This window comes from Protopterus annectens, chromosome 8.part0 (assembly GCF_019279795.1).
Source record: "Protopterus annectens isolate FY-2018-M chromosome 8.part0, PAN1.0, whole genome shotgun sequence".
Classification (NCBI taxonomy): Eukaryota; Metazoa; Chordata; order Ceratodontiformes; family Protopteridae; genus Protopterus; species Protopterus annectens.
In genome coordinates, this window is record NC_056741.1 from 758,608,045 (window position 1) to 758,620,425 (window position 12,381).

Below are 12,381 nucleotides of genomic sequence, written 5' to 3' on the forward strand. Positions count from 1 at the left end.
CAAAAATTGGATCTCACACTTCAATGTTTCTTACAAACTTTTAAATTTAATACAAATAGATAAGCAAAGCTTTTGGGATGCATTGAAAAAGGGAAGTGCCCCCAAAGCTTTGCTTGTCTATCTGTATTAAATTTAAAAGTTTTTAAAAAATGTTGGTATTTGAGATCTGTTTTTTTGTTTTGATCTAATGACCACCAAAGCCTTTATAAGCCTAGCCATGCAACCCAACCAAATTGGGGTGGGTTGCATGGTTACCCAACCCATTTATGTCCCTGTGTATCAAGGGCATTTATTAGGATGGGGTATGTTAGTTAGGAAGTTTCTTAAGGTTATGTGGGATGGATATGTTAGTTTAGGTATTACTGTCTGCCTCTATCAGAGACATGGGGGCCATACATGAGGTGAATTTTTGATTTCCCATCTATTGGTTAAGGTTATGCTTAAATAGGGTTAGAAATAGTTTCTGCTTCACATGGATGGAAAGCCTGTTCCAGAACATGGGGATCCCCTGAGACACATATCTGTCTCACCAGCATGTCTTATGTATGTCACAAGCAAAATGTGAATCCTTGGATCTAGAAGTTCTGATGTTTGTTTTATGGCTGCACAAAAGGTCCATCAGAGCAGGATCCATGGATGCCTTGTATGGCAGGCATAGACTGCCTCTCAGTGACCTGTTGGAGACAGAGTATAGAGACAGAGCTTTATAGTGATCTATACTGGACAAAGTGTTTAAACCCTGAATTATCCTTATAAGGAAACTTTGTTGTCATTCCAACTGCTCCATATGTCTGCTCAGGTAAATACTGAAGTTGGCATTATACTCAGTGATGGGTCTGATAAGGGCCAAATAAAATAGCACCATGACTTCTCTGGACCTGAATGCCATGCCCTTACTTATAAGTTAGGTGACATCAAATGATTTTCTTACTACCTTGACCAAATGTTGTTCAAAGGCCGGATTACTGTTTATATTATGCTTGAGGAACCTGGTCAGCTCTTAGGGGTGTTTTTTTCAATGGAGTAATTAGCCTGGGTGGTAGTTTTCACAAAAGGCACTGTAATGCAGTTCTTGACACTGTGTTTTAAACCATGACTTTGACACCAATCACTTGTCTGTGTTAGACCTTCTTGTAAGATGTTTGTGTCATGGAGGAATTTATGATGGTTTCCAATTTGCAGTCATCTACAAATCGGGTCAACCGAAGGCCCTTGACATTAGTCTTTACCTCCAAGAAGTACATGCCAAATAGGAGCAGCCCCAGCATGGAGACCTGAGGTACCCCACTAGTGACCAGTCTCTTAGTGGATGCGGTCTCTCCAATCCTGACATCCCGGGTCCTGTCTGTGAACCAGCTGGCAATGTAGTGAGTTATGTAGGAGTTTGTGCCAGTTTGGTGAGTTTGTCAATTAAACCGAGTGGAGTATTGTATCAAACATCTTAACCAGGTCCAGGTAGGCAGTATGCTCCATTTTCCCCTCATCCATTTGCTTGGTGAGCTTCTCAAAGAACTCCACTAAGTTTAATAGACATGACCTTCCCTTGGCAAAGCCAAACTGGGTTGGGTCCAGTGTCAATTAACTGATACTATTTTATAGATTTCTTCTCACTTGTGGATGTATCAAACTGAGTGCTCATGAAGGTACAAGACTTATTATATGTGTAAAGAGAGTATTTAAGCCATAATCTATTGAAAAGTGTCGGCAGTACATATTGTGGAACATTTTATAGGTCAGTTATAAGATTAGTAATGTGACAGAAAAGCATTCTTCTTTTCTTTAATTTCTCATACTGATATTAATAGCTAGAAGACAAGATAATGAGCCCACATTCACATTTTTTTCAGAAGTAATATGTTGACTTCAACATTCTTCTGAACCATTGGCAGATATAATATGGGGGTTCAAGTGCTTTTCTGGACTGGTTTGTTTCCTGCCTTTCTGGGTGTACACAGTTGCTAGAACACATTGTCCAGTCCAGCTGTCATCTTCACTGTTCCAGAGGGTTTCTTAGACCCCTTATTGTTCACCATATACATGCTCCCACTGACAGAATATATATTAAGGTAATTGTAGTACAGATGATATGCAACCTTACTTCACCTTAACTCAGGATAAAATGTTTGTGGTGGACTGGGAATACATCCAAAACAAGGCTACTATCAATTGTCAAATAATTAACACCAGGAAGATAGTGGTCATAGCTGTTTTGTGTGACTTTATGGAATACTGGCTGTCTGGCTTAAAGCTCCACCATCATCTATGGTGGTGATGCATTAGAACTGCGGACAAAGTGATAAATATTGGTGTGGTCTTAGAAGACAAATGGGCAGTTAAAAACTCAATTTAATCTGTTGTTAGAGTATGTTTCTGCTTCAAATTTGCTTTCATCGAGTACTTTCTCCCTCCACATGACCTGACTTATGCTGTACATGACTTCATCTTTTCCCTCTTTGAATAATCTATCTTCATGTACATGGGCATCTTAGCAGTGGAGCTGACTGACAACGGTTGATACAGAATTTTGTTGGCTAGTTACTTAACAGTCACTTCATATTAATGTCACTTACAGTGCGTCTGCTTCTGCGAGGCTTGCACAGACTGTCAGTTTAGCCTTTCATCACCTTAAATTGCTAGTACATTTTGCCTACATGGTTTTGCTCTCTCTTATGTAATATTGCTCTCAGTCCTATATCCCTCACTCCCCTCTTAGGTCCTTGTATTCCACCTTTCTTGGTTTACTGCAGGTTCTCAGAGTGCACTTGGAGATTTTCAGTGTTCACTCATTTAGGAGTGCAATGCTACAAACATGGAACCTTGTCTCCCAGTTAGTGAAAGAGACAAGAGTTCCCAGTGCTGACCAACTTTAAGAGTTGCTGTAGATCCACGTATTTAAATTAACTTATGACCTTTTTTACGATTACTGCTGTTATGAATCATTCACTAACATTTATTAGCACTGCACAGTGCTACTTCTTTACACATTTGTATTGTAATGATGCTTGTTTCAAAGCCCCCAAATGAACTTTAACTTGAACGTGAACTCTCGTGCAACAATGTTTTTGAGCTAGCCAGCATGAAAATTATCGTTCAGAGTTTGATTAGCTTTTACATTGACAGAAGAGGTAGTAGAAATTGGTATGAAGGAGCAGATCAAAAGAATAATTTCTTAAACAGGGAGGAGAATAATTATTTGTTTTTCCTACTGTAGTATGAAGAAGCATGATCACTAGACATACCAAGCATAATCAAAGTCGATGTTGCTGGATTTGTTATACCGCCACCTAGCATAGACCACTGTGCTGAAACACCGATCTTTCACTTCAGGTAAAGTTGTGTACTTGTCTTTGTAGAAACCTTCAAAACCAGACTGTGTTGTTTTTAGTACCTTCATATCTTTCATACCAGAATGAATCACGGGAGGTTCTGTAAAAGAGACACGATACTGAAGTTAGCTTTTTGAAAATATGGGCAGACAGGAAACATAGAAAGGCATGTGAAACATGAAATATTACAGCATTTATCTGAATTGAAACAATTTCACTAAGGTACTGAACTGAGCTATATACATATATATGTGTATATATGTATATGGCTTACCTTCAAAATGTCGATTACGCTTAACTGTTTCATCACATCATTGAATCAATTTTATGAAATCCATAATATCGAATGGTCTGAATGCCGAAAAAGAATTTGAACATCCATATTTCCGACTGCGTCACACCTAGCAACAAGTGCTAACATGGGTCAAGAAGGGGGTGAGATTGTACGGTTTGGAATATCAGTATTCTACTTTTTCAGCATTCGGAGTTCAGGCTTTGTGTAAGTGGATTCAACGATGTCTTGTTCAAAATTTTAAAGGTACATCTATATATATATATATATATATATATATATATATATATATATATATATATATGTGTGTGTGTGTGTGTGTGTGTGTGTGTGTGTGTGTGTGTGTGTGTGTGTGTGTGTGTGTGTGTGTGTGTGTGTGTGTGTGTGTGTGTGTGTGTGTGTGTGTGTGTGTGCGTATATATATATATATATATATATATATATATATATATATATATATACACCACTAATCTTTATTTATTATTTATTTTATTTTATTTGCAGTTTGTTAACAGGAGGTCCACTAGGCCTAGCAGAGCCCATTTTCAGTGGAGCCCCGGGGAGAAAAGCTCTTCAGTAAAATAAGTAAAAATTCAACATAAAGTTATGTACACATGTAGTCTGGTATTCATTACCAAATTGTTGTAATAACAGCGTTGTAATCACATTCTGAAAAAATTAAATTATATACAATTTTAGACAGTGAGTATATCTTTTTAACAATACCCAGACTACTGAGATAGTGAGCACTATTGCATATAGAATTTATAGATAAAAACACAGTATAGACAGTAGGGGAGAATGTGTCCGAAGAGATATGTTTCTTTTTTATGGGTACTGAATACAGGAACAGTTCCACGTGGAGGATAGTAAGTATAGAGGGAAGTTTTGAAGTGGGCAAGCTTTTGGATTGTTCTGATAGCTAATGGGAGAAGATTCCAATTCTTGGATAAGGAGTAGCAGAAAAGAAATTGTCCAGGTAACCGGTTAGGTTCGTGAACCTGAAGAAGTTGTTGATTCTCACATCTAAGGGACCTATTTGAGAGGTAGAAATTGAAGATAGAACTAAGGGCAAGGCAGTCAGAAGGTTTATAGATAAGCTTGTGAGCAGTATTTAGTTGCAGATAGTTGGGGTAGTTTGAAAGTTCAAGCCATTTTAGTGAGACGAGAGCAGTGCGGTGATGGAGAGGTTTCTGGAATTTGTGGTGAATTTAGCAATTTTATTATAACAAGTCTTGATCTTAGTTTTTAGAGTGGTTTGGAGGATGGTAAGTAGAGGGGCACCATACATTAGGGAAGGAAGTACGTAAGTAGAGGCAAGTGTTTGGAGGAGGGGCTAAGGAATTGGTTGTGCCTATAGAGCATTCTGAGTTTTTGATGTTTTTTTTTATTTTTGTGGCAGATGAATATCGGATTTTAGCTGCTCATCTATGGTTATTCCCAGAAGTTTTGTTTGGCTGACAATTTCTATTTGGGCTTTGGGTCAAAAATGGCTTTGTCCAACAGGGTAGACTTCCTGGGGGTAAAAAGCATGATCTTGGATTTGTTGGGGATGAGGGCTAGGTGGTTATTAAGCATCCAGGACTCAGTGGTGGTGAAGGCAGCTTGGGTTTTATGTTGGAGTTCAGAGACAGAGTCTGCTGTGCAGATGATGGTAGAGTCATCTGCGTATTGGATAAGGGCTCCATTGGTCACAGATGAGTCGAAGTTTTTAATGAAAATATTGAATAGGAGATGACCAAGTATGGGGCCTTGGGGCACTCCATTAGAGGTGTGAAAAAAGGAGGAGATTGAGTTCTGCCATCTGCCAACCTGTTGTCTGTCTTTTAGGTAGCTAGTAACCCAGGTAAGAGTGGAGCTGGATAGTCCCAAATAGAAGAGCTGTGAAAGAAGCAGAGGGTGGGAAACTGTGTCAAAAGCTTTTGAGAGATCTAAGAAGATAGTAGATACTATTTTGCCATTATCATGGGCTCTGTTAATAGTATCCAGGAAAGAAATGATGGCAGTGGTAGTACCGTGGCTGGGTCTGAAACCATGTTTTGTGTAAAACAGAAGATGGTTCTGAATTAAATGGGACATTAGTTGAAGGTGAATGCACTTTTCTAAGATCTTAGAGATAGGGGAGAAGATAGCGATAGGTCGGACGTTAGAGATATAATTTTTACCTCCTTTGTGTAGAGGGAGAATAAAGGCTTTTTTCCACAACATGGACATGTAGGATTCTTGGATGGACCTATTGATTAAGATGCTTATAAGGAAAGCAATGGCTTCTGCTGCAATCTTTAGAAATGATGGGGGTAAATTTTCAGAGGCATTGCAGCAGGGTTTGAACCCTGAAGTATGTAAAAACACCTGATGTTGACTGCACGAATGTTGACTACAAATGGTCAAAAACATGGAAGTCGACACAACAATTCACATATGTCAAAAAGCAGCCTTAGCACATGCAACATTTTATTTTAAAAAGTTAAATCAAGCATCATTTTTGTAATTGGGGTAAGTACCCCTGCACTCTTTGTTAATTTTATATATATATATATATATATATATATATATATATATATATATATATATATATATATATATATTTATACTAACTGAGATTACACAAACACAGGTAAGGGCAAATTTCACAAATCCAGTGTTTGTGAGATCTTATATACCTGTAGATCAATTGCCTAGTTGACCATATGTGGGTGACTACATAACTGCCAACGTCAGGCACAATCAAATATTAGCACTATATATATATTTTTTATTTTATTTTATTTATTTTACATTTGTTTACCGGGAAAGTCTGACTGGAACAAGGTCCATTTACAATGGAGGCCCGGGGAGAAAAGTTCCATAACATAACAACACAGATACAACAAATAACAAGAAATTTCTGTACAGTGGCATAAATACAATCAAGGAGATATATTGTACATTAGTTTGATCTAAGCAAGCTTGGTATATACATAGCAAACCTTGGATGTCACTATTGGTAGAACAAAGCATAAAATTGAAAGAATGCACTCAAGAAAATGTATGCTATTCAGGAGATATGTCACAATGTGAGACATAGTTTGTAGGCTAGTAGTTCCTGAAAGGGAGTATTTGAGTAGTACAAAGTAGCTGAGGTAAGCAGTGAGTAGGTGAGGGGTGGCAAGATTTGGAGGAGAGCAGAAAAGCATTTATGTGATGCAAAGATAGAGCCATGATTGCAAGAGGTGTGACTTAAGTGTCTTCTTGAAAAGTGAGATGGATGGTGCTGAGGAGATATTTTGGGGGAGGTCATTCCATACCCTATCAATGGTGTGAGAGAAAAGACCTTTCCCTGCAGTGTTATTGAGGAAAACTGGTACTTCTTGAGCAAGTAATTTGCAGGCTGAGACTCCTCAAAATCAAGAAGAATAACCACAAACTAACCAATCTTGTTTGAGATTTCAGAGTAAGCAAGTGCTTAGAACTTGTTTAGAAACTGAAATCTCTTTATAAATACAAGTATATGTAGAATAAATCTGATTATTTGGTTCTCCGTACAAAATAGAAACTTTTTTATCATCCTTCAACACTGGCAGTAGTTCAGTAGTGAGTTGTTTGCTTCATTAATAATTTATGCATAGTATATGTAAGAAGTACATAATACTCAAGTATACAGACCTTACCAGTATAATACATATATATTAAAAGTACTAGATTGCACACAAAATTCAAACAGATGTTTAGAAAATGAATTACCACAACCACAAAACTAAAAAGAATACTCCATGCCTAAACCAAGCCTGCAACGTCTCAGTCATACCAACACATAAATCTAGGCTTTACATATACTTAACCCAAATAGACATCTGTACAAATTGACTATAAAAAGTACATAGTAACACAGACATATTTAGAATGAAAACATAAAGTGATACTCAATAGTTCTCTATAAAATTTCTCACAAAATGGCCAATGCAAACTGACAGGGGACCTGAAAATATCTCCTCCCCAAAGCAGGAAATAAATGATCCACTACCAAAAATTCAATTATAAGTTTAAAAAAGTTAACAAAACATTAAAAAACAGTCAATGGCAGAACTGTCTACCCAAATCTTTTTCACAATCAGAAATGTGCAAATCAAAAATTAAATGAAGATTTCAACTATTGCAATAAACAGCACATTACATTTCAAATATAAGTATGTTACTAGATAATCCCTACTCATCTCTTGCTCTTAACTGATTCACCTGTTACCCAAATGACATTATTTGAACAGTGTCCATCTATCTATCCATCCAGCCATTCATTCATTGATATTCTTTTTTATCCAAGTCAAAGTTGCAGGGGAGCCAGCACTTATCATGATGCTCAGCTGCACATAGCAGAGAAACAAATATATATATATATATGTCAATGTGAACATACAAACACACACATAGACACACACACACACACACACACACACACACACACACACACACACACACACACACACACACACACACAGACACACACACACACACACACACACACACACACACACACACACACACACACACACACACACACACACACACACACACACACACACACACACACACACACACACACACACACACACACACACACACACACACACACACACACACACACACACACACACACACACACACACACACACACACACACACACACACACACACACACACACACACACACACACACACAGACACACACACACACACACACACACACACACACACACACACACACACACACACACACACACACACACACACACACATACACACACACAGACACACACACACACACACACACACACACACACACACACACACACACACACACACACACACACACACACACACACACACACACACACACACACACACACACACACACACACACTCACACACACACACACACACACACACACACACACACACACACACACACACACACATACAGAAACACACACAAATGCACACACACACACACACACACACACACACACACACACACACACACACACACACACACACACACTCACACACACACACACACACACACACACACACACACACACACACACACACACACACACACACACACACACACACACACACACACACACACACACACACACACACACACACACACACACTCAAATATGCACACACATGCATGCAATGGACCATGTGAAAGGTCACCACTGTAGAATAAGTTTGAGATTGGGAAGAAATGGGTACATCTAAGAAAAACCAATGCTGGTCCATGGAGAACGTGCTGAATCTACAGAGGAGGACCCCTCAGATGGGTAATGAACTACAGAACCATTCACTTTGATAAAGCATTGCTCACTGCTGCACCACTGTGCCAGCCCTATTTAAATCACAATCTTCCAAAAATATTATTACATGATAATGATTTTGATTTGTACAAGGTGTTCATCTCAGTTTGTATAATGCTGGTTCAGTAAATTTTATTATAAACAATGGCAGTAAAATATTGTGGTTATTTATGTCTTAGGAAGTTGCATTTCCTGCTTCTTTTCCCATTGGGGAGGCGGCTAAGAGAAGCTGTGCAGTAATGGCAGGAGAAGAGAGTTGTTCTGCTGGTGATAGTAGTGTGGTTCTATCAGTCAGACTGTAAACTGACTGGATAGTACAAATAGTCAGTGTCTAGCTGAAGTTAAACTGCAGTATTGTGAAGAAGTTGTAACTGAAATTGCTTCTGGAGGTTTACCTAATGAAAAGCTGGTTGGTTTATTGAACAAAAGTGACCCTGGAGAAGACTCTACGATTTTGTAGTTGGATATGATGAAAAGGTTTTCAAAATGGACAATGAGCTGGATGGACATAAGGTTGCAGGTGGGATGCAGTCTGGAAAATTCTATGCTGTTACAGTTGGAAGAATAAAAAGTTCTGTAAACTTTATTAAAAAAAGAAAAAAAGATGTGTTGTTCAGATAAGAAAGACAAAAGAAGAAATAATAGACAAATATTTTCTGTGGGATCATTTTTGCTGCCTTTGGGATTTGAAGGAAAAAGACATTAGATCCTTTATTCATTTGGTGAAACAGACATTTTGTGACTTAACATTTGAGACTGAAGACTTAATACCAAGATTTTTGTTTAATTGTGAAAAAAGGACTTTTACCTGTGGAATAAACTCATATTTTCCAGGCAAGGGACTTGATTAAATTATTTAGCACTGATGAAATTGATTTAAAAGATGTTAAACATTATTTTTCATTTATGTGTTTTTCAATTTCTGATTTTGTAAAAATTAAAGATAAGATGGGTATTTGGAAAGGGGGTGGGAAGTGGATGTTATTTTAAAATATGAAAAAGATATGATAAAGCATTTACCAAGAGTTGTATACGTAGATGGTAATAGAGGAACAATTAGGTATATGTGACAGTCGAAAACTTTTTTTTTTCTTGTGGGGATTTCAATCATCTGATAAATAAGTGTACAAAAATAAGATGTAATCGATGTAGGGAAAATGTCATTGGATGAATAAGTGTAAAAGAATGGTGAATATGTAAAAATGAAAGGCATTTTAGGTTTGATTGTAAAATAAATAAGCAATATAATGTTGAGAAGGAGATGAGGAAAGTATGTCTGAAAGTAATATGGAAGTAGTGGGAAAAGCAGAAAATGGGAAGGTATTTATTTATTTTATTTATTTGCAGTTTGTTAACTGGGAGAGTCCACTGAGCCAAAATGAGCCAGTTTTCAATGGCGGCCCAGGGAGAAAAGCTCCATATACAATTATTACAAAGCTAATATCAACAAAGTTAAGTACAATACAGTTTTCAAAATGACTAAAAACACAGTAATATAGAAGACAGAAAAATAACATTTGAACAAGGTGCTGTAACAAAGCATTGAATGAAATTAAAACAAGTATTTTGTAGTACATAAGTATAATTTGGAGTGTAGGCACTTAAGCACTCAGTTTCATGAGGTAAGCGGTAGGATGAATTAGCAAGAGAGTAGAACAGTGAAAGGTGAATAGGCTGAGTTATGAGAAAGGAACAAAGAGAGAGACAGTGAAAATGAAATGAAGGGAGTCACTAGGTTGAGTTTTGAGAAAGGAGAGAAAAAAAGGATGGAGGAGCAGAAATGACATAGAGGGAGTCAGGTGGGGTGAAAGCATGAGCATTCCCAGTGAGAAGACAGATGGGAATGGAGCATGGTCTTGAAGGCGGAGTGGTTTTGCGTGATTCGAATGTGGGGGGGGGGGGGGTGAATTCCATAGGTGAGTGAGGGAAAAAGACAGGAGAAATTGCCCAGGTGCACATAACTGTTTGTACATTTTGAGGAGGTTTAGGTTACTGGACCTGAGTAGTCTGTCAGGATGATGCAAGGTGAGTATGGAAGAGAGGGAAGGGCAGTTAGAGGGTTTGAAAATGAGTTTGTCAGCAGTTAACAGTTGAACGTAAGAGCGATAGTGGGAGAGTTCCAGCCAGTTCAAGGAGTGGAGTGTATCACAGTGGTGGGAGGAGGATTTGATCCCAGTAGCAGACTTAGAGATTTTATTGTAGCAAGATGACAGTTTTGACTTCAGGAAGGATTGAAGGTTGGTAAGGAGAGAGGCTCCATACAACAGAGAGGGGATGAGGTAGGAAATAGACAATATATGTTTGGAAGAGGGAGTGAGATAATGGCTGTGACAATACAGCATTCTGAGCTTTTGGTGTGTTTTCTTAATACTAGTTTGCATATGAATGTCAGACTTTAAATGTTCATCAATGATGACACCTAGAAGTTTTGTATGGGAGACTATTTCAATGGGAATCTTATTCTGACTGACTATGGAGAATGAAGTTTTATCAATAGAGGTGTTTTTAGATAGGGTAAAGATCATGATTTTGGTTTTGGATGCATTGAGAACAATGTGATTTTTCAACATCCAAGACTCGGTACGAGAGAAGGCATCTTGTGTGAGTTGCATGGTTTTGGGGAGAGACTGAGCATAGCAAATTATAGTGGAATCATCCACGTATTGGACATGTTTGCCATTAAGGATGCACTGATGAAAATTATTAATGAAGATGTTAAAAAGTAAGGGACCCAGTATTGAGCCTTGTGGAACTCCTGTTGGAGTATGAAGGAAGGAAGAGACACTATTGTTCCACTTGATGGCTTGCTGTCTATTAGAAAGGTAACTGGAAAACCAGTTAATAGAGGAGGGGGAGAGACTGAGAAGAGAGAGTATGGACAAGAAGAGGTTGTGGGAAACAATATCAAAGGCCTTTGATAAGTCCAGGAGAAGGCTAGTTACAATGTTGCCAGAGTTTCATGCATGGTTGATGATGTCAAGGAAGGAGAGAAAGGCAATGGTAGTAGTACTATGTCCATGTCTAAATCCATGTTGAGTTGGAGAAAGAAGTTGATTGTCTAGGAAGTAGGGAAAGAGTTGCAAGTGTCTGCATTTTTCAAGGACTTTTGAGATAGGGGACAGGATGGCTATAGGACAGAAGTTGGAAATTTTAGTATTGTTGCCTCCTTTGTGGAGGGGAATGCTGAATGCTTTCTTCCAGAGGAGGGGTACATAGGATTCTTGGATTGAACGGTTGATAAGTATGGTGATGGGAAGGGCTATGCCATCGGCAGCTAGCTTGAGAAAGTTAGATGGAAGGTTGTCTGGGGCATGAGAGCATGGTTTTAGTTTTAGTAGAAGTCTTTTTACTGTGTTCAGAGAGATGGAATGTTTGGTAAAAGGGGGGAGATGAGTGGTGTTGATGTCAGTGGGACTAGAGTTGA

At 38.2% G+C, this 12,381-nt stretch overlaps 1 protein-coding gene across 1 annotated transcript in view; it reads right to left on the reverse strand.

The window, feature by feature from the left end:
- The window catches only part of LOC122809027 (uricase-like), a 285,205-nt gene that overhangs the window by 96,412 nt on the left and 176,412 nt on the right, over positions 1 to 12,381 (reverse strand). Inside the window, exon 5 of the mRNA XM_044080229.1 lies at positions 3,240 to 3,426. Within this exon, the coding sequence (XP_043936164.1) occupies positions 3,240 to 3,426 (187 nt within the window). The remainder of the gene's footprint in view (positions 1 to 3,239; positions 3,427 to 12,381) is intronic.